The sequence below is a fragment of the Pseudonaja textilis genome, chromosome 3 (assembly GCF_049901715.1).
Source record: "Pseudonaja textilis isolate UNSWEBS1 chromosome 3, rPseTex1.2, whole genome shotgun sequence".
In the NCBI taxonomy this organism is placed as follows: domain Eukaryota; kingdom Metazoa; phylum Chordata; class Lepidosauria; order Squamata; family Elapidae; genus Pseudonaja; species Pseudonaja textilis.
In genome coordinates this window covers 91,342,312-91,370,095 of record NC_141992.1, presented here as the reverse complement: position 1 = coordinate 91,370,095, position 27,784 = coordinate 91,342,312, and the positions used below count along the sequence as shown (strand labels likewise).

Genomic DNA, 27,784 nt, shown 5'->3' with positions numbered 1-27,784 from the left:
ACTAAGTTTATAGTTCAGGCAGACCCAATACTGAGAATATATTTATTCTTTTAATTTTAGGGCAGTCTTGAACATGTATTTGCTTTTTCTTTCCTCCTGTGGTTATAAAAAGATGGCAAGATTATCTTTTCATAGCACTGCCAATATTATGGTTAATTGAAATAAAGCAATAAAAAGGCTTGCAATAAAATTTTTAAAAGATAAGGAAACATTGGAGACATTGTGAGAGTTTCCACTCACCAAGGAGTGCCAAGCACAGAGAGGAAATGTCCTAATTTTCCATTCATTGTTTATCATGTGAGGACTCTCAAAGGGAACCTTCATGAATTCCAAATTTATTTCCATTTGTTAACTTCTGAAATGTTCTGCAGTGATAAACCCTCTTTGTAATGAAATGCTTCCAAAAATGGATGAACAAGTCAATGGGGAGATTTTTTAAATTATTTATTATTCTTATTGTTTGCACCATTTTTTTAAAAAAATCATATTCTTTTGTTACCATAGGTTATATCATGTGCCACAGTCCCATCTGTAAGGAAGGAAATGCTATCTCATGGACTTCAAATTGTGTCTGAACAAGAGTTGAAATCTGTATCTATACTTTTGTTTTAGTTGGAAACTGAAGTTCAATGTATCTGGAAGACAAACTAGAAAAGTTGGATAGACAATGCACTGTTCTCACCCCTGTCAGTGGGATCTATTCATCTGTTTGCAGCATTTCAAGTAGGTAATGGAATGGAGCCATCTTTTTAATGGATCTCATATTTTCTGCTTTGTATTAGTTATTGAACTACCTGCCCTATCCTTTACCATTTTTGTCTTTTTTAGGTTGGTCAGTAAACAAAATAAGGAAACTTACTAATGTTTTATGTCCCATAAGGTCTTTTTGTGATGCAGCTCGGGGCACTGAAGATAATTAAAGTTAGGGACAGATTCAGCCACCCAACTCTGCTCAAAAGGCTGGAACAAGAGCACAGGGCAAAGATAAATAGACCCTAGACAATTATTAGAACAAGTTATCTTGATGTGTGCAACTTGCATCAATGTATGTTTAGGAACAGCAACAGACTCTCTTTTTTATGAATAATTTTATTAGAAATTTCATTGTATAGATAAAACCAATACAAATATAAGAAAATAAAATGGTACAAAGAAAAAAATAAGTTCAAAAAAGAGAAAAGAGAAAGCGAAAAAGGTATTTCCACCTTCATCACAGCAAGCATTTACTTTTATTTTTGCAGGAATAGAAATAGCATCTTAATATTGGTCTCCCTATATTACAGAATTATACTTCTGTTCTGTACCTATGAACATATTGCTATACGCTTCTCAGAACTGTAGCTTAAAGCAGATCCAGGTTAGAAAAATTTCCTAACACGAGTTCAGCGGCAGACACAATTACCTAATGCTGTTCCTTACAAGTCTTTAGACAGAGGTTAGTCTCCAGACTTGGAAAGACCCAACACTAAGATCAGCCAATTTTACCCATGGAAATTCAAGCATATTGTGAATTATTAACAGTAATTCTATATAAATCCCTAGCCCAGTCTAGAGTGGCTGTTTTGGAAAAAAAGATAAAGGATGAAATGTTAAATAAATATGTATCTAAATTAAGCTTCCAAAAAACAAATGAAATATAAATCTAATAAGCAAGTGATGGATGTGATTTCATGATACTCATTCAACAGTTCAAAACAGCTAAGGTTGCCCATTCTTGCTTTAAAATAACTATTGCAGAATTTAATGTCCAGTGAGATTGGCTCAATCTATTCAGTAAGGAGCAGATTTTTTTTTTTTAAAAAAAATCCATTCTCCATAAATCAATAAGTTAGAAGATATTTTTCAGTGGAATCAAAAGGCACCTGGAAAATGAGGAAGCACATAATGAGCAAAATAAAACCTATTATGTGCTACAGCTGGAGAAAAGTCATACTAGGATAACAGGAAGCTGGAATGAGAAGTTATTCTGTTTATGTTTGTTACATGACTCTGAAAGTTTTACTTGTTTTATTTTGAGTAAGGCTTAGAGCTAGGTTTCAGGTTCTTCCTATGTTAAAGCCCAACTGGTTTGTCTGCTCCTAATAAGTCGGTAGCTATTCTCACTTCCAGGTTTTGTTACATGCCATCTGGACAAGCTTTTGCAGTTGCTCAACTCCTGTTGGAAGATTACAATCAAAACTCTTTCCAGGCCACACAAAGATTTTGCCCTTTGTTCATCCCAAAGGCATTTGTTCTGGACATAACGCAAAGTTTATATACAATTTATTTCCGTAAACTACACTGAATCCATTTGCAAGCAAGGTTTATCTCACTTCCTTGGTAATGTTCATGCAGGCACATTGGGGGAAGAGTTACTGTATTCTTATCCTCTCATAGTCAACTCCAGTCCAGATTGGGTTTACTATTCTTGGGGAAAAGGATGTGATGTTGGTGAAAGAAAATAAGAAAGCATTATGGTGCTGATATTCTGGTTTTATCTATTATCAAACTCCTGGCCCACGGGCCAGATGCATCACGCACGGGCCATGCCCATCTCCAGTTTAGCAAAGGAGAAAACAATAACGATACATCACATGATGACATGACGCCACGAGTTTGGCACCCCTGATCTACTTAAGTAAGAAATTGTCCCCTCCAAATTCCAATGTTGTATTCATACAGCATCTAAACCAAACAAAACATATACTATGTGGGAATCCAATTATTTCCATCATCTCTTTCTCTCTCTCTTTTCCCATGGATTAAATGTCAAGCAAAGGTTTTTTTCAAATGGGAGATTCTTCTGATGTATAGTTTTGACGATATCTGCTAAAAAAGATATAATGTAGATAATTGTGTTGTTTCAGTAAATGTGTGCTTCAGCAAGAATCTGAACACAACAAACATTTCTGTATTCCCTCTTCTTTTAACCCTCTGAAAATCTTTAAGGCAAGCAAGTATTATAGCTGTGGAAAGAGATATAGAATGTGAAATGGAATAGTAATGTGGAAGTACTACATCAGACCCTGCTGGCCAGAAATCTTCATAGCAGAAATTCATCTCAAATATATGAACAGAGAATCAGTAGGAAGAGGAAGAATAGGAAGGAGATAGAAGAGATTTATGATATGCATATTTTCTTTAGATGATTATTTTTTAAGATTATTTTAAATAAAGTAATCTAGAGGATATGATTAGGAGGATCTAGCTGAAAGTAAACAGAAAACAAACTGGAATAAGATTAGATAATACTCTGGATAAAATATGTCCATCTGTTTAGTAATCTCATGCTTGAGTGTCACTTACATAAAAGAATAACATCATCTATGAGTGGGAATAGGCTTGGGGGAACCTCAATATTTGCAAAAGTTGAAAGAAAAGGGAATCCTTGAGGATTTAGCACAGAAGGATGTGGATGCCCAGTAACTACAGAATCATAAATATATGTTGGCAAGAAAGAAAATTACAGTTGGCAAGAAAATAGTGTTAACCATTTTTTTGGAGGAGATAATTTAATTGAAACTAATTTTTAGTTTATTTGGGCTAGTAATTGTCCTAAGTATGAATAGCTCAAATCGGCAAACTAAGAAATGAATTTCACAAACATTAAAATTTCCACCTACTTGTTTGTCATCACATACTTCATCTGATTTTCTAAGAACTTATTTATATATTGAGGTAAACAGTGTTAGATGCATGACCTGAGAAGTATTCAGTGCAAAACTCAGTTTAACTATGAGCTCAAATATTAGTATAAAATCAAAGGGACCCCAATAACAATTTTTTTAAAAAAAAAAAAACCTGCCCCATTTTGTTAAAAAGCATAAGCTTTTATGCACTAAAGCTCACATCAACTGATTCATCCTCTATCAGTCTATCCTCTATCAAGTCTAGCCATTTCAGGTGTCTGATGAAGTCTATCCAATTCTCCTCCAACAGCAGCACCCAGAGTAGTTTATTTTAACCATGAAGAAAAAAAGAACTATTTAAAGAAATGTAACTGTTTCCATTCAAATCCAGGCATGGGACTATTTTGTGCCACATGGCTGAACATTTGTTCCTTAATCTTGTTCCAATCAAATAAAGCAGTATCTAGATAAATTTTAGTTTTATGTGGGAGGGAGGTGGGTGGCAGAGGCGGGAGTGGTATACTTCTAAAATCAACACCCAGAAAAAAGTCCTTTCCTGTATCTATCACTTCTTTTTTTTGGCAGACATTCAGGACACGCCAGGAGGGTAAGCGAGGGTTGTATAAAATAACACTCACACATAACAGCGTGTTCTAGACCAAGATAAAAACACTTATTCCCATAACCTCTGAATTCTGTCACGACTCTCTCAATTAAAATACTGTTTCTTCACTTAAAAATGTTTTATTGAATTCGCTGGGACTTATTCCCAGGAGCCTAACAGCCTAAGTCTGTAAAACCAGTGGTGTATTAACCATTAAGCAGACTAAGCACATTCTTAGGGCACCAGGCCCAAAGGGGGCACCACAAAGTTGAGAAAGAAAGAAAAAACCAACGAAGATTTGTAAAAAATCTTGTATGCGTAAAGGAGGGTGCACCTAGATTTGTCAGTGCTTACAGCACCAGTGAGCCTTAATCCGTCACTGTGTAAAACCCATATTTACAGAAAAGACTCTTGTAGTGACTGTAGCAAATGTTTGTTTGCTAATGCAAACCTATGAAACCAGCAAGCTTTGTTGTTTGAGGATTTGTAGTAAAAACCACAAGGTGAAACTGGTTCCATCTGTAGAAGTCCTTTCCTCTTGAATAGTCTTTTGGCAATTAACCTGCCTTGCAAAACAAAATAACCCCCCCACTCCCTAAAAAAAGAAGCAAACAATAATAGATTCTGCATCTCCCGATTTGCAGAGGGTTTTTCCGGATTCCTATTTTTACCTTGACAGTCAAATATGTAACTATTTAAAAAGCTCTATTTTTGAAAATAAAAAATTCCTTTCTTGCCGAAAGAAAGGAAAGCCTTGGACCAACCAGCACTGTTAGAGCAAGATGGATAAAGCACGACTTTCTGCGTCAGAACACCACTTCTCAACACGCTTCGCGGGCGAACGCCTTATATGGGAGGTGTCGATCGATTGTCATCTGGAAAAGCAAATCAGAGGGCGAAAGGCGGCCGCTCGAAGCCCTGCCTCCCCTCTATATAAGGGACCCGCGGCTCCGGGAGACGCTAAACCATCCTGTCGGGTTCACGTAGCCTTTTGGTTGTGGAAGAGCATGCAGAGTGTAATATTTCTGGCGTTCCAGCACGACTGCAGCCGAATGGAGAAAAGCGCTAGCCGTTGCCAGAGCAAAGAAGAAAAAAAGGGCAAGATGAAAAAAACCATGTGAGTATTTAAATCGAAAGCAAAAAAAAAAAAAAAGACGGGAATATGCAATGAGCATATTTTAGCCAATTCAATTCTGTTTATTGCAGTCATAGAAAGACCAGAGACCATAGTTAACGAGGAATTACTTTGTTTGGAAAAAGCCTCAGGAACATAAACTTTTTTTCCCCTTTCGGCCAATTTGGTGGCTCGACAGAGCACGTTTTAAGCGAGGGCTTTTGCGCGTAGGGCAGGTTTCCTCTGCACAGCATTGGTGGAATGATCGCATTTCTGAAGTTGCTGGGAAGTAAAGGAAGATGGACAATGTTGAGATCGCTTATTAATCCTTGTACAGCACGATAACGTCAACCGTAGTTTATGGCTTACATTGTGGGATCTCTGGCTGTTTGATTTATGGTTCAACCTATTGTGCAGAGCCAATTAGCTGATTTATTACATAAATATTCCAAGTGCAGGCTATGTTCCCAAAATGACTAATCTCAATTTTTGGGTTTTCAACACCTCCGTTGTTGTATGCATAGGTGTTGCCTATATGATGCATTAAAACAATGGAGGCTTACAAGCACTTCTCTTGTGAAACAATAAAAATAGTGTGTATGAAGGTGCATAAAGTAGCTTTAGCTTCTTTGGAAGCATTTAAAAAGAGTGAGACAAAGTCCTCCCTCTAAATTCTGGTCTGCCAGTATTCTAATTCACTTAAGGGCTAAAATTGTTTGGAGACAATTTTGCTACTTAAATTTCCTTTTTTTTAAAAAAATCACACTGAGTCATGCAGTTTGGCCATTAGCCCAGCTCTTGAGTAAATAAGGTAGATTTTCCATTAGAATGGAAGGTGAGTGCTGCTTGTGATATGAATTCTTCCTTGTTTTTGCTGATTGTATCAATCAGCAAAAACTCATCCTGCAGATGAGTGGTCTTGATTTGCTACCAATTTCTACAGAGAATTAAAAGTGCCTGCAAAGAAGAATCCTTGGAAGCTGGGAAAAAGTAATTTGCTTCTGCAGAATGTGATGAACATGATCTAAAATTAATCCTATATTATGCAGTCTGCACCATGCAAACACTTTTATTTTGAAAGTTAAGGATAAGGGAAAGAGCATAAAACTGCTTTCATTTGGATCTCTTTGCAACAACAAAAATGAATGTGATTTCATCTTACCTTTTTACTAGTTCATAGCATAATTATAGCTCTAATATATTGCAATATACCTTAGAACATATTTTTTTACTACTGAACCTGTATTCTGGAACAGTCATTGTTGGTTCACTGCCACAAACAATATGTAAGAATTTTCTTAGGCTAGTGAGCATCAAGCAACCCATAACCTTTCTGTGTAATATTTCTTAAATATGGTGAATAACTTTTAGTTCACATAATTCATGTGATGGAGAATAAAGATGTATATCATTACGAGCTGTAGTTAATGAATTTCCAAATGGATCTGGGAAACCAATGCTACAACCAAGCTCTGCTTATGTTAAATTAATGCAAGCTGAATTCCATCTATTGTTATTAACTAAATTTACGGTAAACTATATGCATTTTTGGTAAAAGGACAGTTGAACTTATTTATACTTTCCTCCTTCATTTTAGCCTAAAAGATTGGAAGGCAAGATTGAATTACTTTCTGCAGAATTCCTCCAATTCTACCAGTGCAAAGGCTAACAAGAAAGGACAACAAAAGACATGTTTTAGGTATGTATTTTATATTTCACATTGATGGATCTTTAGTCAAATTATTTATGGAATTTGTGCCCTTTGAAAACCTTAAACAATTTTATCTTTTTTCACAGACCTTCTCCTGAAGAAGCTCAGCTGTGGTCAGAAGCATTTGATGAACTTCTAGTTAACAAATGTAAGTTGCTTTAAAAATAATTAACAGACAAGCATATTTGCTAATTTTGGAAAGTTAGTTTTTAGGAAAACTGATCCAGAAGGGAAGGAACCAGAATCTTAGCTACTGAGAATTCTGAGGGATGTTTGCAGTTTGGTAGTAATATTCCTAGTTTAGCTCTTAACTCCCTAGGCCCCATATTGCAAGAAAAAGCTTTTTTCTTCTTTAGGCACAATTCCCAGATGCTTTCTGTGAAATAGCTACCTATGTATTATATTTGTGCAATTCTGTTCTGTATTTTAGTTAAGTATTGGCCTTTGTAGTTAGTATTCATAGGTTTAAAAACTCCCATCAGTAGTTAGTTAGAAATGCAGGGGTCCCAACTTTAGTTGAAATTTGAAATCTCTGGATCCTTGAGATCTCATTCTTCTCTTTAAATGGATCCTAACTACTTGACATGGCAGCAGCTTCCAGGGCTGATACTTTTTATTTCAACAGTTATTATAAATAACACATTGTACAGTAGTTCTTTTTTTAATAACTAATGCACACTTCTATTAAAGATATGGGAGTTATTAGCTTGTCAGCTACGCAAAAGTAATCTTGGTCCTATTAAACTTTCTAATTGCATCCTATTTGCTGCAAAGTGGGCTTGGGTCATTCTTTCTTAAACAATTTAGAGGAGGAATAGACAGAAAAATCCAAGGGCATGAGAGAAGGAAAAAAAAATGTGTGTGTTACATCTACAACATTCCTGGGATGCTTTGCATGAATTGATCTTTTTCACATTTCTTTGCAGATGGTCTGGCAGCTTTCAGAGCTTTCCTGAAATCTGAGTTTTGTGAAGAGAACATTGACTTCTGGCTGGCCTGTGAAGATTATAAAAAAATCAAGTCCCCACAAAAACTGACAGCCAAAGCTAAGAAGATTTACAGTGACTTCATTGAAAAGGAAGCTCCTAAAGAGGCAAGTAGACTGACTTAAATTGCTCTTTTTAATTAGTTCAATTAAACCAAAGAAGTGTTCTCGGGCTTTTGGTTTCACTATTCCAAAGAGGGATTCTCTTAACAGAAAACAGTCATTAGAATTATAACTAGCTTTTAGAATTTATTAACAAAATTCTTTTTAGATTTCTGTTCCATTATATATTAGCATCTTATGTAGACTTGCCTGTATGGCATTCTATAACTTTGTATATCAATACATTGCTAAAGGTTTAGGATCTTTTGCTATCAGGAATTTGGAAAGGACAAACTGAATTCTTCTATATAATAAAAGATTTCAGAAAATACTGAATTCGCAAAATGCACCTCATACATTTTTTTCCAGTAGTGGCTATTGGAGTTGTGCAATGCTTTAGGATTTGGAAACAATGCTTCAGAATATGCAGAAGTGTGAATACTAGTATTCACAAGCATGTATGTATTTCCAGAGTTGTGTGGACAATGCAAAAAGTCTCTCAAAGTACTGGCACAGTTACTGTAACACAACAAATAACAGTTGCATTTGCTTTAATGAGTTGCTTGTTCAATTTTTGAAGCACTTTTTCTCAATCAAAATTAAAGCATTGCATAGCTCCAATAGTTGTACAAGTAGAAGCATGGTGCATATTTTTAAAAGCTGAGAATTATAATTACTGTGGAAGGAAGATTTGACAAGAGAAAGGAAATGTTATCATTCAGTGCAGCTGTCATCTACCTTAAATTCCTTTAAAGCAGACTTCTTGATGAGTTGGATTTCAGTTCTCAGAATGCTATGCTGTTTGGCGAGAATCATGTAGGAGGCTAGATGGCGGGGAGGATTGTTTAAGAACAACTATTCTTCCCTGTAGGTTTGCTTTGGCTTACAGATGTGTAGCAGGGGTGTCAAACTCACATCGGCATGGTGGTGTCATGTGACATAATTGGGGCTTTTTTCCCCTTCGCTAAACTGGGCACGGTCAGCACGTGATGCATCCAGCCCATGGGCCGGGAGTTTGACAGCCCTGATGTATAACAATCGGCCTCTGATTATTTGATGATAGGGAATGAGTGTATCTCGAGAATCCAGTATCCTGTAGCACAGCCATTTTTGAAGAGCATCTTATCCGTGCAACAGTATCCTTACAAATTTCTTCTTGTATTACAGATCAACATAGACTTTCAGACCAAAAACAGTATTGCTCAGAGCATCGAAGAAGCCACACACACATGCTTCAGTGCAGCCCAGAAGAGAGTTTATAGTTTAATGGAGAACAATTCCTACCCTCGCTTCCTAGAATCCGAGTTCTACCAAGAATTGTGCAGAAAGTCACCAATCAGCAGAGACTCTCAGGAGACATGAACCCATAAAGCAGGAAGGGGAAGAAAATTCCAAAGAATAAATCTGCCAAATAAAGGAAAGAGGACCATGTGTCTTTGATGGCTCAGTGGGTCCGATGAACTGAATGCAAAGGATATCTGCCCAAATGGCAATCTACAGTTATTCAGCTGATGGAACTAGTTGACTTGGGCAGACTCTAGCAAGTTGCCCTATTAATGTTTAAAGGTAACCACACAAACTGCTGGCCAGTTATTAAGGAAAGCTGATTTTCCTCCCCATATATGTTTTTATAATGTTTTGTGCAGCATTGGACTAGTGTGATCATCCAGCTTTGTATTTGAACCTGGATATGCTGATGCTCATAAGAAAAACCAGTGCCCTCTATATTTAAATATAAACAAGCTCTAAGACTGTTCTTGTAAGCTGACCTTTTGTGAGACCTGACAAATACTTTGAATAATTGGCTTTTGTTTCTAAATAGCCAGCAGTATGTAATAGCTGTATCAGCTTCCCTATGCAGGTTGTTCCCTGCAGATCATGCAGCTTTGTACCAATGTAGCAGATTGCCTCATGACTGTTACAACAAATACCAATATTGTGGTATGATTTCTTCGAGATAAGAGCAATTACTTAATTGATTTAAAGTACAGAGCATGATCTGCTAATTGGCGAGGGACAAATTCAGTCTGTGAGCATATGCCATTTGGAATAAAACCTGGTCTAGAATTCAAATGAATGCTGTGAGTGTGTTTGTGTTTATATAGCGAATTTGTTGTACACTCCTGTCAATGTTGAACGTACTGACTTTAAGGACAGGCTTCAGTGAAGTCGTCTTCTGTTTTGAGAAGCAGATGTTTCAATAAATTATTTTTATTTTATTAAGAACAATTTCTCGTCATTTCTCTGGGATTGGAGGACAAAAGTGGACTGTATAGGTTAAGCTAAACCACTCGATTTATCTCAGTGTGATGTATAAAATCAGGAAGCCACTAGAATGTTTTACTGCCCCAGTGATTTCTTTGCCCAATTGCCAGCTAAAGCAAAAAGATTGAGCTATTTCCTGTTACAACATATAGTGGCAAACCCAGGGTAAAGCACCATAATTCCATTTCCTGTGAAATGTCAAGAAAACACGCCGCAGAATTTCTGTGAACATGCAAAATTTAAAATATGAATATACCCTGAGGATCATATAATGGACTGTAAGAAGGCACAATTGCTGGGATGCGATTGGGGATTTAACCTGATACGTATCCAGCTGACTTTTAATCAAGTCCTATCTGAGTCACGTAACTATGTGCAAGACCCTTTCATGGTCCTGTGAATGATTATCAGCAAAGCTTATCTGACTTAGCACTTGATTAAAAATCAGCTGGATTCATTTGTCATCACAGGGTGATGGTCCTTTTAGATAACCTGAAAGAAGAGAGTGACCATTCTCTGCAATTTTCAATTGTCATACAAAGTTAACAGATATCCTGTTACTCTAGAGAACAATGGAGAGCGAATATTGGGAGAACACCACTTCTGTTGTCTGTTCTTGAAGATGCAGGATGGAAATCTTTATAAAGCTTTATGGAGCAATAAAATTATCAGGGATCACTATTTCAGAGGGTGGGAACACCATGATTAAGAATTACAAAGCATTCCTTTCAAAGATGGTTGAGGTGTGGGGAGGGAGAATGCCTAGAAAGTATGGAAATTGGTGTGTTTATATCATGTTTCATCACATGTAAATATGTGGTGTGTTTATATCATATTTCATCACATATAAATCCTCATTTGCTCAGTATGAGTGGTACGTTCCAGGTAATCAAATTTCAAGTTCACTGAGAGCTAGATCTAAACCTTGATCAGTACAAAAAGATCTTGTGTACTAAAACAGATTTCTAATTGGCTACATTATGCTGAAATTGAAATAGTTTTTTTTTATTTTTTAAAAAAATTCTCATAAGATGTTTGTGTAATTCTCAACCATTAGCAGGTCAACACTGAGACACTGAGACATAGCCTAAAACAGGCTACTTTAATGTGTGTGGACTTCAACTCCCAAAATTCTCCAGTGGATTTTCTAGGCTTTTTTTATTGGGATGCTCCTGAAATTTTCTGCCTCCTCAGAAGTAATTAAGATGAAGAAAGTTACTCTGGCTTAATTTATTTTATTTGCTATTTTGATAAATGGGCATGTATTTCCCTACAAAATGTCATCTTGAACCATACCTAATGAATATAGTTGCATAGTGGCACTAATGGCAACTAACAGGACCACTTAGAATTTAGACTTGTCCCACATTTGAAAAGGCATAAATCTAATTCCATGAAACAGGATATAGATGATAAGGAATAACACCCTTCCCCAAAACATTTAGCAATACTGCATTCCCCTGATCTAAGATACATGCAAATGATTCGGCACTCCATACACTGGGGTATGCCACATTATTACGGATTGTTAACATCAGAACCTGCATGGTATATAAATCAAAGTTTTAATCAGATTAGCGAAGAGATTCACAAACCTTTTCCTTCCCATTTTATTGCCTACTATACTCCATATTTCAATAAGGCCAAATTTTAGCTCTAAATACGGACTGGCTACTCCATTATTATAAATTAATTCATAAGCAATAAAATGGACTAAGCCATATTAATGAATCATAGCTAAGCCCATATATAGTATATTATACTTCATACACATTATGTTTTCAGATATTAATCCAGACTAAACAAACCAAATTGTTTTTTAGACCATGGGTGATGAATTTGCTGTGTCACATTGCCATCACGTGACATTTTGTAATGTTTTCCCCATTCGTGGAGCTGGGGTGGGTGTGGCCTGCGTGTGATGCATTGGCCCGTGGACCGCCAGTTTGACACCCCTGCTTTAGACTATAGCATAAACTAGTTTTGAGTTCCTTGGAAGAAATTTTCCTGTCCTCTTTACCACCACCACCATCATTTCTCTCCTTTTTATCTTTTGACTACTTAGTTGCAGCCCACTTTAATACAGCTGTAGCCCTACCAAATAAAAGTATTGAGCAGTGGTGGCTCAGTTGTTAGAATTCAGGATTGCAGGATAACATTCCAATTATAAGGAGTTCAATCGTGACCAGCTCATGATTGACTCAATTTTCCATCCTTCCAAGGTCAGTGAAATAAGGACCCAGATTGTTGGGGGCAATCTGCTGACATCTGTGAACCACTCAAAAGAGTGTTGTGAAGCACAATGGAGCAGTATATAAGTCTAAGTGCTATAGTACTATTGCCATTCTTGATGAGGATGTGGAAATTAGGGTCTATATGCTACCTGTCCTCTATGACTCAGTCATAATCCAGTCAAATTATCAATTTAGTTCAGAAAAGTGACCTGGGTTGATTCAAAAACTGGAATTAATTGGAATACTGCTCTAATTCGCTCTGAATGTTGAAACTGAAGATTGAACGAGTTTGAATACATTCTGGTTTTTAAATTGATTCAGAAAAATTCTGTCTATATGAAAAGCAACCAAATCCTTTGAATTAATTTAAAGGATTCAAATTCAGTCTGACAATTTGAATCCACTTTCCAATTTGATTTAGAAAGGCAATAAAATCAAAGTTTTGAGAAATTATCTTTGAATTGATACTCTCATTGTCAAGCAAATTAGAGAAAATTCAGTTTCCTATTCCCAGTTAATTAACAATAGCAACAAAATATATTTATCCATTCATAAATTAAATTGTTGAAACAATGTTTACAGTAACTATGTATGGACTTTTGTGTCCTTAGCTGGTGCTTTATTCCTATATTTAACATATTCAGGTGCAAATTATATTTCATTTATAAAAATAATGTCTTCACTGAAATCAGGTTCAAGTTAAAAATATGTAATTTTCTCTAGTTGAGTTATTGGGGTGGGGAATAAAGAAGGAAACATGAAAAGAAACTGTGGTGCTTGCACTTGTGTTCAAATTTCTCATTCTATTAAACTGTATGTTTCACTGTTACGTTTGCACTTTCCATTCCCATCAAAGAGATACTTGACAGAGAGAGTATGAAGGAGTATTTATAATTCAATGCTGAATTCTGAAGGACCATAACCATCTGTAGAATATCTAAGAAGCACTTAATAACTTGAAAGCCAGTCCAAAGACTACATTGAAAGTACTACAGTACTCTAAATGTTTTGATAAATCCCTTTAGTTATTTAACATCAAAGAAGAGAGTGTGAAAACAAAAGAAGAAACAAAGGTATTTTATGGCTCTGTTCTGGGCAACCTGACAATGATCGCATTTGGCTTTTTGCTATCTGTCTCCATAATGATGAATTTTTGTTTAATCTGCAGCTGCTAAAGGGCTACTATTGACCACTGCTTTTTCTCCAAGTGAAATGCTAGGCACTGATGTCCAAGTGGCAAACAGTCAAATCTGAAATCTGACTCTAATTGGGGTGAATAATGAAAACTAAGGTTTTGGACTGATGTCAAAACAGTCTCTAATGCACTAGGTTCAGATGGCCTTCCCAAATTCTATAAATTTTAGATAGAGGAATGGGGTGAATTGTTTCTCCTAACGTTTCCAGGAAATGGAGGAATTCAACAGTTTTTCAATGAATAGTATACCCCTTTGGAGTTACAAAACCACTCCTATTAAAATATGTTCAGTTCACTCATAATATCTTTCCTTTAATTGGTTTCATTAATTAAACCAATTAAAATGGCTTAATTGAAGAGTGAGAAGTCAGAGCAGCTGTAGATCTATCAGTAGCCCCTACAATGATTGCACAATTAAGCACAAATTCTTCACACAGACCCCTTGGCCATCTCATAACTTAGTAACTATATAAGTACAAGTATACAATACTTATTCATAAGAGCTTTGTTAAACTTCTCTTCTTTGAAAGAATTTCAAAAGCAAATTTGTTTCCATCACAATAAATGGAGGAAAAAACACTTTTTCTGTCTAGCATCAACTCATGTCTCATGCTAAACCATAATTGAATGATACAAGCTCCTGTTATAGTATAACAGGGTATCATATATTTGTCTTTGAACTAATAAAGTGTTATGCTTAGCCTAATGTGTGAGCTCTTCCTATAAATCAACTTTCTCCAATACAAAGGCTGTCCTGGATTTCAAGTCCCACAGTTTTTAGTTGATTTAGTTTTTTTAATGTTCCCCTGAAAATGATTAATGTTGAAGTCCAGTACACTTTGAAAGCAAATTGTTAGGGAAGTTGTTACAAGTTCAGATTTAATTGAGGAAGTTGATATCTTTCAACAGATCATAGGCTGCACAAGAGAAAGAGATGTTTGACCCCAAACAAATTCTGGTTAAAAAGCACATCTAATAAGAGCAAATATCATTTGGGCAAAAACACTAAATACTGCCTTAATATATATCAGAACAGGTGTCACTCTCAGGAAATCAAAAGCCCAGACAATTCAAATGAATATAAGGGTTTATTGTAAGCTTAAGCTTTCTACAAGAATCTGAACTACTAACAGTTTAAGTAAATTGGCGGTAGATAAACTCAAGGTTGGCTGGGTTTAGATCTCTTGTGGGAGTGAAGGGACTCAATAGTGTCGACAAATTTGACTGTCTCTTAGGCTCAGCCTGGTCATCTCCTACAACAGGCTTTTACATGTTGAGCATTCATTCCCACTCTATGTAACTTGTCTAAAAAGAAACTTTTCAAATCTCAACAATTAAATGACATTTTTAGGGTCATATGCTGGTTGTTTGGTTAGCTGATTATATGCCATCAAATCATTGTTGACTCTTTGAGAACACATAGTTTACATTTTCTCTATTTTCTCTCCACAACCTAGACTTTCAGAACATCCAATAGTTCCTCTGTCACCAATGTAATGGTTCCATATTGCTGTTGGACATTCACTTCTCTTTCCTTCCACTTTTCCCAACATTACAGCCTTCTCCAGAGAGCTGGAACTTCACATATTGCCTCTGAAATAATATATTGTAAGTTTGGTCATTTGTACTTTAAATAAGAAATTCTGCTTTGATTTACTCAATGATCTATTTATTTATTTTCTTGATTGACTCACATTTTGAGGAAACATATAATATAATTATCCTGAGGGAAAAACATATGTGAATATTGATTCACATACCCAATAGTCACATATATATTTACAAAATGTATAGAAAGCTATTTTTCAAGGGCTAAATTAAACTGAAAGGCAGAGTGATGGGATGATGATTGCATTGGGGAAAGAATGGGAAAAGAAATGCCCACTCACTACTTCAACTCACTGTGATGCTCCCAAAAAAACCTCTCATTCTTTCAGCATTACAATAGTGCCCAGAGTTGAACTAAGGCTAAAATGGTAGAGAGAGAAAACTACATAGTCTGCCTTGAATTTCTTGCGGTAGTGGTAGGGTGGGGGTATAGAACTACACAAAATAAATATACTAAAAACTTCCTTCTTGGCTGCAGCTAGCATAAAAGGAGTTGAAATCCAATTTGCAGTTCTGTCTAATGTAATGCAAATACTTGCTGCCCTCCCTTTATTTGCAGGCTGGATTGTTCCACCTGCCTCAATCTTGGCTACTAAAGAATGTATTTACTATATGTGAAAACAAAGGAAGTATTTGATAGGCTGCAAAGAACTGGAATTTTTGATTGGCATATACACTACTGAGCTAAGGAATAGCAAGCTTTATTATTTTTCACAATTGGGAAAAACATATTTAAAACGGCAAAAACAGACTATAAGGTAGCTAGGTAAAAAAACCTGCTGGGTGTGTGAAAAGGCTTCAGCTATGTTTACTGTACTGTTTGAATCATGGGAAGTTAAGGTCTTTGGAATTTCAAAAATGAGCCCAGAATAATTTATCACTGGGAAGGTACAATACTTCTGGATTTAGGTTTCTCCATTTCAAAAAACAATTACCAAGCATTCTTTGGTAAGGTTTTTATGAACTTGAAGAACAGGTTTTGTCCTTGCATGAACAATAACCAGAGTAGAAGCAAATTTTGGAAGAAAACGTCCTTTGTTCCAAGAATCATCTGTTTGTGAAGGCTGAAAAAAATGGCAAAAGTTTATTTTGATTTCTTTTCCAACTTAATCTTTTCCTGGCTCCTATATGAAGACAAATACACAAACCATGTGCCTTGCTCTCACACATGCTCAAAGATGATTCAGTAATTCCATACCAGATGTTGCCAGAACAATTCAGAGTTCCCATCAACTCCCTATCTTGGAGCAACTACATTGCTTCATTGTATGTGACCAATTTCTTCCATTGTAATAAGGAAAATGAACCTCGCACAGCTCTAGTTCTTTTCTTTTCTTTGCCAAACTTGAAATCATAGTTAAGTTTCCCTTATTCTGTCTGTTCCTCTGTTATGTGGGAGTGTAGGGTTTAATCCTCTACATGAAAGACACCGTTATAATAAAACAGACTTCTGCTTTCCTAATAAGAGAAGTTGGCCAATGTAGTAACTAAAGACTCAGATGGAAAACTTGAATGAGTATGAATGACTTTAAGACACTTTATTTTGTTTATATGGTCACCTATCTCATAAAATGATCCTATGTATCTCATAAACAATCCATCAAACATGATTAAAAGCAGAATCGCCTTTCCCTCCAGGCACAAGGCCAAATATCTTCTCGGTACAATCCCAATCCTAGCCCAATGCTTCTGCTTGGGGGAAGAGCCAGATCTTCACAGATCTCTGGAAGGCTAAAAGGCTAGGGATCCCTCAAGTGAGAGTCTGTTCCAAAAGGCTGGGATGGACATATCTCTAAAGTCCCATCAGGTGGCAACATTTGAAAGACATGGAGCACACCCACTTATCTAACCTACTTGGATGGACAGATGCTCTCAGGGGGAGATAGTCCTACAATTAATACAGCAATCCACGCATCCATGCATCCATCCATGCATCCATCCATCCATTCATCATATTTATATAGTCACCCATCTCAAGAAAAATGTGTCTCTGGATGGCATAAAATAAATGTTTAAGTGGAATGAAAACGGCATGCGAATACAAATACGTCAATCCTTCTTGTCAGAATGATGCTCTGGAAGGAACACTTATTTGTATACACTGTCCCAGGGTGGTGCAGGAGGCCAACTAGGCCCATCCACCATGGCCATGCCCACCCAGCAAATGGGCAGAGAACTGGTTGTTAAATTATTTTAAGCCCACCCCGAGCATACCTACCATGAGTATATGTTTACACTTTCTGAAATTGGTATAATAAATTAGTATTTATATATATAGAGAGATATATATATGAGATTCTGCCGAAACGTTGCTACAACTTTAAAAGCACAACTACAATGACGTGGGAAAATACCTGGACAAAGCTGAATGCCATGCATGTAAGTACCCATGAAAACTTAAGAATATATATATATATATATATATATATATATATATATATATATATATATATATATATGGATCTTTGGTTGTTCGGGTTTTCTCCCGCGTAAGATTCGAAGTATCTAGGCAACGTTTCGATGAAGTCTCATTCATCATCTTCAGGCTTCTGTCTCCGGCTCTGTGCTTCTCAGAGTACACACCCCCACCCAATCAGAACACAGCCAAGCCCCCACCCAATCAAGTCCCACCCCCACTGGCAGTTAAAAGGAGGAAGCAGCTGCAATCTCACATTACTCTGAGAAGCACAGAGCCGGAGACAGAAGCCTGAAGATGATGAATGAGACTTCATCGAACGTTGCCTAGATACTTGAATCTTAGCTGGGAGAAAACCCGAACAACAAAGATCCACATACTAAACTCACCATGAGAACCTCAGAAAACATATATATATATATATATATATATACACATACATACATACATACACACACAAGTTGAATCCCCCCGAGTCACCTGGGATAAGTAAATAAAGAGCTTGGCCTATCAAGTTTGATCTATCTACTTCCACCTATCAGTAACAGCTAGGATCAAACTGGCTTCCAGAACAAACATGCACCATGTTTCATGAACCAGCTCAGTGTGATGTTGCATCATCTTCAGGCTTCATCATCAGGCTTCATCATCTTCAGGCTTCTGTCTTCGGCTCTGTGCTTCTCAGAGGCCGAAGACAGAAGCCTGAAGATGATGAATGAGACTTCATTGAAACGTTGCCTAGATACTTCGAATCTTACGCGGGAGAAAACCCGAACAACCAAAGATCCACATACAAATACCCGCAAGAACCTCAGAAAACATATATATATGTGTGTGTGTGTGTGTGTGTGTGTGTGTGTGTGTGTATGTGTATATGTATATGTATGTATGTATGTATGTATGTATGTATCTATACAGAAGCCTGATGATGGCAGATGAGATTCTGCCGAAAGGTTGCTACAACCTTAAAAGCACAACTACAATGATGTGGGAAAATACCAAAACAAAGCTGAATGCCATACATGTAAGTACCCGCGAAAACTTAAGAATATATATAAATGGTTATTCGGGTTTTCTCCCATGTAAAATTGGAAGTATTTTGGTGATGTTTCGACAAAATCTCATTCGTCTTCTTCAGACTTGTGTCTTCAGCTTTGTGCTTCTCAGAGTAATGTGAGCTTGCAGCTGCTTCTTCCTTTTAACTGCCAGAAGAAGCAGCTGCAAGCTCACATTACTCCGAGAAGCACAAAGCTGAAGACACAAGCCTGAAGATGATGAATGAGATTTCGTAGAAATGTCACCAAAATACTTCCAATTTTACGTGGGAGAAAACCCGAATAACCAAAGATCCACATAAAAATACCCACGAAAACCTCAGAAAATGAATATGTATATGTATATGTATATTAAATAAATAAATTCCCAGTTAAAGTAAGAACAAAGTGTTTTGTGTTTCAATTTCTTAAATACTTTTCTTGGTTTGTTGTTGTTTTTTGTTAAGGTTTTTGTTTACTCTATAAATGTCTAACAGGAACTGATGATGTGCATCTTGGAACTGTTCTGACTTCAGGTTGTTTGCATCAATCTAACACAGGATTTTAAAAGCCCACTGTACTGTTCCACATGGAAAGTGTACTTATGAACAGAATGGAAAGTTTATTTATCTGGTACTTTAAAGAGGCAGTCACAGATGTCAGAAGGAAAGCAAAATAATGAAAACAAAAAAGTGTGCCGAGGAGGAGGAGGAGGAGGAGGAGGAGGAGGAGGAGGAGGAGGAGGAGGAGGAGGAGGAGGAGGAGGAGGAGGAGGTGGGGGGGAGGAAAGGACAAAGAAGCAATGAAAAATATTCCTTTTTCAAGCATGGCCAAAATCCAAGATTAAATTCAGTCTTCCCAACAAAAGAAAAATAAAACAGTTTATGGTCAGCAACATTACAGACTACTTAAAGCCAAGAAAGGCTGGGGAAACTCTATAAAGCTCTAATTATGTTAGGGAATCCTTTTGCTATCACCAATTTAACTTCCTACAGTTACCTTATGCATCATATAATATGACCAAAAACTATAAACAACCAGGAAGGAGGAATCTTATTAAGAAACTGTGAAGATAGAATGGCAGATGGAGAGGTAATAATTGCATATGTGCCTTTGTGTGTTTGTGTGCATAAAAAAAGAACATCAAATGTGAGTTTCAACTTCAAAGATTGTATCAGGAAGGGATCAGACTGCCACTTCTGCCTTGTCTCAATTTATTGCAAACTAAGTTTGTAAGAAGCAGAACAGAACAAGAAAAACAGAAAAACAACATTGCAGGTCTTCTAGTCCAACTGCCTGCTCAAGCAGGAGATCCTTTACCAGACAAATGGCTGTCCAATCTCTTCTTAAAAACTTTGAGCAATGAAGCACCCACAACTTCTGAAGGCAAGGCTGGACCTCTTTTGATAAGTTTCCATACATTACTTTTTTTCTTGCCTTCAAGTGCTTTGGAGAATAGATTGTCCCCCCCCTTTTTTGTGGCAACCCTCAAATATTAAAACATTGCTATCATGTCAGCCCCAGTCCTTGTTTTCACGAGACTAGACATATCCAATTCCTATATCAGTGTATCAGCTACCTTTTAAAATGTTACATCTAACTCTATCTAGGATTTAGAAATGAATGGCGAGGATGAGAAACTTTCCACAAGTTAGCTTTGATGAGGAAAATGGGAGCTGTCCAACATCCAAGGCCAAAAAGCACAGGACATTTTCTGTCCCTAAAGAGAGTTTGTGGTCATCCATTTTGCTGAGCTTTCCCTTCAAGATTCCTCCTTTGTACTTTTGGGAGCCAATAGCCTTAAGACTTCTCACGGGGTCACTGACATTTGGACTTTTCTTTACACCAGTTACTGAAGTTTAACTGATGAGAACTCGGGGTGTCTGGTCAGTTTTGTGACGCTCAGAAAAGCTTCCTGAAAATGACTTCCCTTTTGGTTGACACAATTTCCATTGCATTGCTGAATCTCTGTTGAATAAGAACAGTTTCTAAACATCCTTTACTTGTACAGAGGACATCAAAGGACATGTTGCAATGTGTATGTCTCATTTACACAAGACTTTGGCCATAGAATCTGATTTCAAGTCAAAGCTTTAGCCACTGCACATATAAAATGCAACAATATTCATTATTAATGGAATGTCTGTTATGGGCTGTGTTTGAACATGATACTAAACCTGATTTTAGTACTAAGGTAGCAGGTCTGGTTGAGTATAAGCTCACTTATTCCCCATCTTAACTTGTAGTATATTGCAAAACAGAAGCTAGAATCCTAAACTATATTTCAATCTAAACTTGCTTCTTCAAATGACAGTTAACATCCAACCCCATCTCTTTTGGTTTAGGCACAATGAGCAGCTACAGAAATGCAATTAAAAACAGAAATGAGAACTTCTGATCTCCATATAGCTGCACCAAAAAAAGGGGGGGTGAGGAAATAAAGCTTTGAGGTTTATCCATGTAGACAATATGGTAAACTTTACTTCAGCATCATGCATGAGTCAGGCTATTGTGATGAAAAGATTGCACACGTAAAGAAAGGCAAGGGTGAAAATCTTATCGCTTTCCAGATGACTGCTGGAGGCTGAAGCTCAGTGTTATCTTAAGTATCACATGGTTTCCACCCTCTTCTCATTATTTATTAGTCTGTCTAGCTGAGCCTTTTTATTATTCTATTTTTATTTGACTATAAAATTTTATAGCTCACCCAAGTCCAGAAGCTGTGGATATGTTACAACCAATTAAATATATAAACAACAACAATAAACTAAATCAAAATCCTGAAACCCACAGCTACAGTAAAACAATAAATATTTTCCAAGATAGGGGAATTAAAAAGTTGCTAGGATTGAAAGACTGGTGGAATAAAATGCCTTTAAATACTTTCTTAGACCAACGAAGAGGGGGCTTTATAGAGGTCTAGAATTAAGGAATTCCAAGTTGGGGGGCTACCATAGAAAAGGCTTGTTATCTCATCTATGTCATCCTCACTTCAGACAGGCAATTAATAGCCTTTCCAAAAATGTTGTCAGCAGATAGATTCAATTCTAGGCAAGCAATGCTAGTCATATGGGACTTTATAAGTTAGCAGGGCATTGATTTGGGCCTGGGAATCTACTGGTACTCAGTGTAATGATTTCAAGAGAAGTGTTACCTTGCAATGGTGGGACTGGTCCCTCAGTAATCTCTCATTGTATTCTGGACCAGCTGTAGCTCCAGATCAACTCCAAAAGCTGCACATAACATTTTTGCATGGAGTAGAAGCATGGACAATGACCCATCCAATGAAAAGAAGCCTAGGGAAGTGGATAGTTTAAAATATCATGAACTGAATTCAAAATGAAATGAAACAGTCTTCCAAAGAATAGCCAAAGGCAGGTAAATAATATCATCAAGAAAAGGGAAATGAAATATTTTGGACACAGTGCACAAGAACTACAACTACATCAAATAATTACCCAGAAAGATTTGAGAGAAATGCAGTGAGGGGTGAGCCAATGTGAACAGATTGCTCAATCCACATGACTTCTTTTGCAGACTCCGTGCATAGTACTATTTTCTGGGAATTTTTGGAATTAGCAATAACATGTAGACTTATATACAGCTTCATAATGCTTTACAGACCTCACTAAGCAGTTCACAGAATCAACATATTGCCTACAATAATCTGGATCCTCATTTTACCAACATTGGAAGGATGGAAGTTTAAGTCAACCTTGAGCTGGCCTGGATTAAACTCCTGGCAGTGAGCAGAGTCAGTCTGCACTACTGCATTCTAACCACTTCATCACCAGGGCTCATCAGCTGGAACAATCTAAAATATAACATGCTTGGTCAAGTCAGAATATATAGTTATCTTTCAATGCTTCTTTAACCCTTTAACATTGCATTCTGTAGGGTGGCCCATCCCACCTCTATTTATTTACTATATGTCTCTTTCCAGGGAAGTTGAACATTTTTCTGGTAATCTACACAATGTTTATTATTTTCATTTCCTAGCAGAGCTTTGGGGTCTAAAGAAATTCCTGGACATAAACTTGCTACATGTTAGCATTTTACTTTGAAATCTCCAGGATTTCCAATTCCTAGATATACTTAATGTAAAAAGTTAACAGGAAGAATGGGTGTTACATTGTAAGCACCCAAGAAAATATATGCAGTCACACTGGAACTCCTAAGCCTAGCACTTGGAACCTGATTCTCAGTCTTAAGGTAAAATTAAGATTAAATTCTCCCTCTTAACTGACCCCTATTCTACAGATAACTCATAGACAAAACTTCCTTTGTTCAGTAGTAAGTACACTAGTGATTCTTAAGCAGACCCTATTACTGCTTTTTCTGGTCTTGAATAATGTTTAATAATTTGAATAACCCACTCACACACACACACACACACACACACGCGCGCGCGCACCCAAAAAACAGATTCCAATGTTCAGTTCTCAATTCGTTTGCATAACATTAAATCATACTTTATGGTTTACAAAAACTAGCAAGGTTAGTTTTATTCAGCCCATAAATGAAAATAAATAAACCCATCATATAGTACAAAGTCTGTGGTGATGAAGTTTTTGCTTAAATTACTGCCCAGAAATTATTGCTCTGAATCTACAGGCAGGAACTAAGGACTTCTCATTTGATGGCCATTAAGGGTTTCTTCTATGTTCCCATGACAACCAATCCTTTAGATTAGAGAACAATGGGCGTGTTTGAGCCATAGACCTGTCCAGCAGGTTCCTTCTTTGAGAATGGAAAAACTCCAGGACTGGCATAAAAAGTTTGAGGCCTGTAGCTCCACACCCCCACTCTATCTTCTACAGGGTGTTAGTCAACCTGCATCCATACAGCATCCTGAATTTGGGTTTAAGCAATAGAGAACTGCATCTGCCGAGGGTATGTGTGCATAAATGCACTTCTGGAAAAATAATTAAGGAAACTGTTTATCCAACATATGTTTTCCAATCTGCAGTTGATTATGTTTTAGCCCCATTTCTGGAAAAGCTACTGCTAGTTTCTGTAAATCAAGAGAAAGTCTCAAGGATAGTAGAAGCTTGTTGAGTTGCTTATTTCTGATCAATCAGTTCTATCTTGAACATTTCCTATAGACATTTTTAAAATACAGGAACAAGATAATGCAACACATTAACAGTCTACTTAATGTCAATAAGACAGTTAAGCCCTTCATCAGCCTACCTGTTGAAAACAATGGGAATGACTATAATTGTACTGTTTCTCATATTTACTATAATTAAACTTGGCAGGAAATGATTACCTCAATTATCATACAAGTCCATACCAAACAAATGCAAGTTCCAGGGATGGATTTGGCAGGAATAATGTTTGGGGTGGTTTTAAAACTGCCACCCTTGTTTTAAAAAAAGAACCATTGTTAGATAAAGCATAATTAAAGAACAAAGCAATCCTGGCTAACTTGGATTTGGACTATGAGCTCCTACATTCTGGGTTAGGATTAGGGGAGTTGTAGTCCCTTAAAGTATGTGACTCATGTATAGCAGGCTACTGGCAATGGGAATTAGGAGCAATTTATTTCAGTTCAGCAGTTCAGCAGTGCCATTTCTTGGACTTGAACTCCAATAAATTCCAAGCATGAAAAGAAACAAATCAAAACTATTTTAAACAGACCAATAATAAGAAAGTCCAAAACATCACATCAGAATATATATTAATAGAATACAGATTTAGGAAACTGCTAAGTAATAAAAAAACTACAATAATCTTATAAATTCAAAAGATAAATATGCTTTTTTGCAATACTGTACTAGGTATGCTAGCCAAAAGGAGCATACATGAAATATTTTTTGTAAAGAAAGTTTCTGGGATATTTTCTCATAAGTGTTACTGTATTCCCAAAGAGATTATTTCTGTAATATCATTAGTGTGTGAGATCAAACTGGCCAAAATGGTGACCAATACCATGTGATCAAAGCCTATTTTTTCATGCCTCTGTAATGATAGGAACCAGTAGATTTCCCTTACTTTGTCTAACACAGAAAGGCAAATAAAGCCAAATCAGGTAGCAAATTTTCTGCAGGTGAAAGAAAGAGCTGTTCAATTTTGCACTGCTACATCAGTTACTGATTCCACCACCCCACCTTCTTGACAAACTATAAACAGCAGAAACTGAAAATGTGAGTCCTGGAAGGTGGTAGAGTAACATATACTCTATACATATGAATAACACACACACACACACAACATGTACCCTATATTCTAGAAAGACTAGGGATGTCATGATATCTTGCAATATTTGAAGGGCTCCCATTACTTGAAGGGCTACTACAACAAAGAAGGGTAAACTTATTTTCCAAAGCACCAGATGGCAAGAAAAGAAACAATGGATGAAAACTCAACCAACTCATCAAAGGAGAGAAACAATCTAGAACTAAGGAGAAAATTCCTAACAGTGAGAATAATCAACCATGGAACAAATTGTGTTTGGAAGATGTGGGTGCCCCATCACTGGAGGCTTTTAAAAAGAGACTAAACAGCTATTTGTCAGAAATGGTATGGGTCTCCTGCATGATCTGGGGGTGGACTGGATGGCCTCCAAGACCCCTTCCAACTCTGTCACTGTTACTATATCATATCATTTAAGTATAAGTATCATATATACTCAAAAGTACACTGTATTCAGTGGCTTTGATCACAGGAAAGTTTGTATAAGATTGCAATTTAATCCTATAAATACATATTGATTGCAATTATTCCTTTCCCCTGTTTATCTTTGCCTTTGCTTCCCTCCCTATTGGACAATTATACATCTTGGAACAGGAAGAGGAGGAGGAGGAGGAGGAGCTAAGGAACTGAGCTGCAAATCTGGACTTCGCAAGTGTGAATCTCAGCTCTGCCACAAACTCAGCTCTACCACAGGCACAGCTCTGCCTCATGAAAAGCGAATTCTTGATGGCCTCAGTCTTCATCTGCCATTTGATGAGAGAAATTCTGTCCTACATTACTGTACAGATTGGTTATAAAATAAAGATTGCAAGAAGATAATACGTGTGAATACATATGAAGTTATGTATGACTGTAATGCATTATTGTGGTGATACTGGTGGTAATTGTTGAAGATTAGAGGAAATGTTTCAATTTGTAAATTACCATAATTATTGGACATCATCACAACACAAAAAGGCAGAAACATTCTCAAAGGAGTGGGAGGACAGCTGGCCACTTTATATGGGCTGAATTCCAAAAGGCTATTTTTGTACTGAATGTCTTTTAATTGGGTTTCATATGACAAGTTTAAAAGTTGAAAGCTTCATGCCGTGACATCAAAATATCTTAATCAAGTGTGAGATGCTTCTTCGACGGAAAAAGGACTATGAACTAATCCCCTTTTTTCAATGGCAAACAGGAAATGACTCAGGCAAGCTGTCAAGTAATTAGCCAATAAGTAAAGCCAAGAGCTCTGAAGAAACAGGATGGAAATGGATTTTAGCTCTACTTTTAAGTTATTATTTAAATTAAGATGGTTTGTAAAACATATGCATGTATGTATACACACACACACACACACAGAGAGAGAGAGACACACATAACTCATAGAGTGACTTTGGGTGGTATATAGTGGGAATCTGGAAAACTCCAGAAAAAAGTATTTTAAATGTTGACTGAACCACAGATCTGGAAGAAAGTATTTGGTCAGAGGTTTGTTAATGTCCTTCAATCAGATTACAAAATACAGATTCAGTATATCAAATGGACCAATAGTAAGATCACACTTATATTTGCAGATATACAGCAGATATTTGCAGATATACAGCAGATATTTGAAATATACCAGTCTATCTGAACCTATTTGGTCAACTCCAACAATAGATAAGAAAACCAAGTTACAACTTTATAAGACCATTGTTGTATCAACAATCTGTGCCAGTGGAACACGGGCATTGATAGCACACACAGCAAAAAAGAAACCTCAATGTGTTCCATTAAAATTGCCTATAGAGAATTCTGGATGTCATTTGGTGAGACCATGTCACCAATGAGGAAATTTTCCAGTGGAGTATATCCAGGAAGTAGCAAGCCATTCTGATGGAATGTCAAACTCATCTAGTTGGTGATTTAGTTTGCTTGTCAGAACATCAATACCTGAAAAACACTGTAAGATGGTAGCTGCCAGTAGAAAATCTTAGGTGGGGTACACCATGAAAAAGGTGTACCCCTCAGGCATTTAAAGATGACTTATGGAGAGAGGATATCAAATGGGAAGATGCTGAAGATGCCACCACGGGTAGGATTCATTGAAAGAAATCTGCACAAGATGATGATGATGATGATGATGATGATGATGATGATGATGATGATGATCCAAATCTCTGGAAGCACTGGATAAATTACCAAAAGAGTACAGACAGTGGCTAAAATTGTAATCCCAATCCAAATGATGGTCATCAAATTGAGGAAAGCTGGTACAAATTGAAATCCCATTAGAGCTAATTGAAAGTGATGGCACTCTACATTCACACATTACCTTAAATAATAGAAATGACAATGATTAAGGAAGTATTCAGAGAGGGGTAAAAAGACAGCACTACAGGCATAGCTGCCAGTCAGGGTGATATCAGCAAACAAGCCATAGCTTTTCATATTGCATACAGATATCAGACACAAGTACAAAAATAATAAGAATTTACATTGTGTAATCATGACAGTTAGGCATTTGTTCCCCACCACCACCACCAAGTGGATGTCTATGAAGAGCATAGTTAGGATGACTGATTTTTGTTATGACTATAAATGTTTCCAGTCTCCATACTTCACAAAAGGCCAGCAGGACTGGGGCCATCCAGATCTCTGAATATATGTTATTCTCTAGAGCAGTCATTGTGAAAGAGAGGGCACAACTCATAGGTCGATAACATGATACTGCCTAAAAGAAGGG

General features: G+C 36.8%; 1 protein-coding gene across 1 annotated transcript; it reads left to right on the top strand.

The window, feature by feature from the left end:
* The first annotated feature begins 5,087 nt into the window (after positions 1-5,087).
* Positions 5,088-10,353, top strand: RGS2 (regulator of G protein signaling 2). The gene is made up of 5 exons (XM_026703234.2): positions 5,088-5,329; positions 6,924-7,025; positions 7,124-7,185; positions 7,964-8,130; positions 9,292-10,353. Exons 1-5 carry the CDS (start codon positions 5,220-5,222, stop codon positions 9,484-9,486), a joined length of 636 nt encoding a protein of 211 aa, XP_026559019.1. The 5' UTR covers positions 5,088-5,219; the 3' UTR covers positions 9,487-10,353.
* Positions 10,354-27,784: the final 17,431 nt, after the last annotated feature.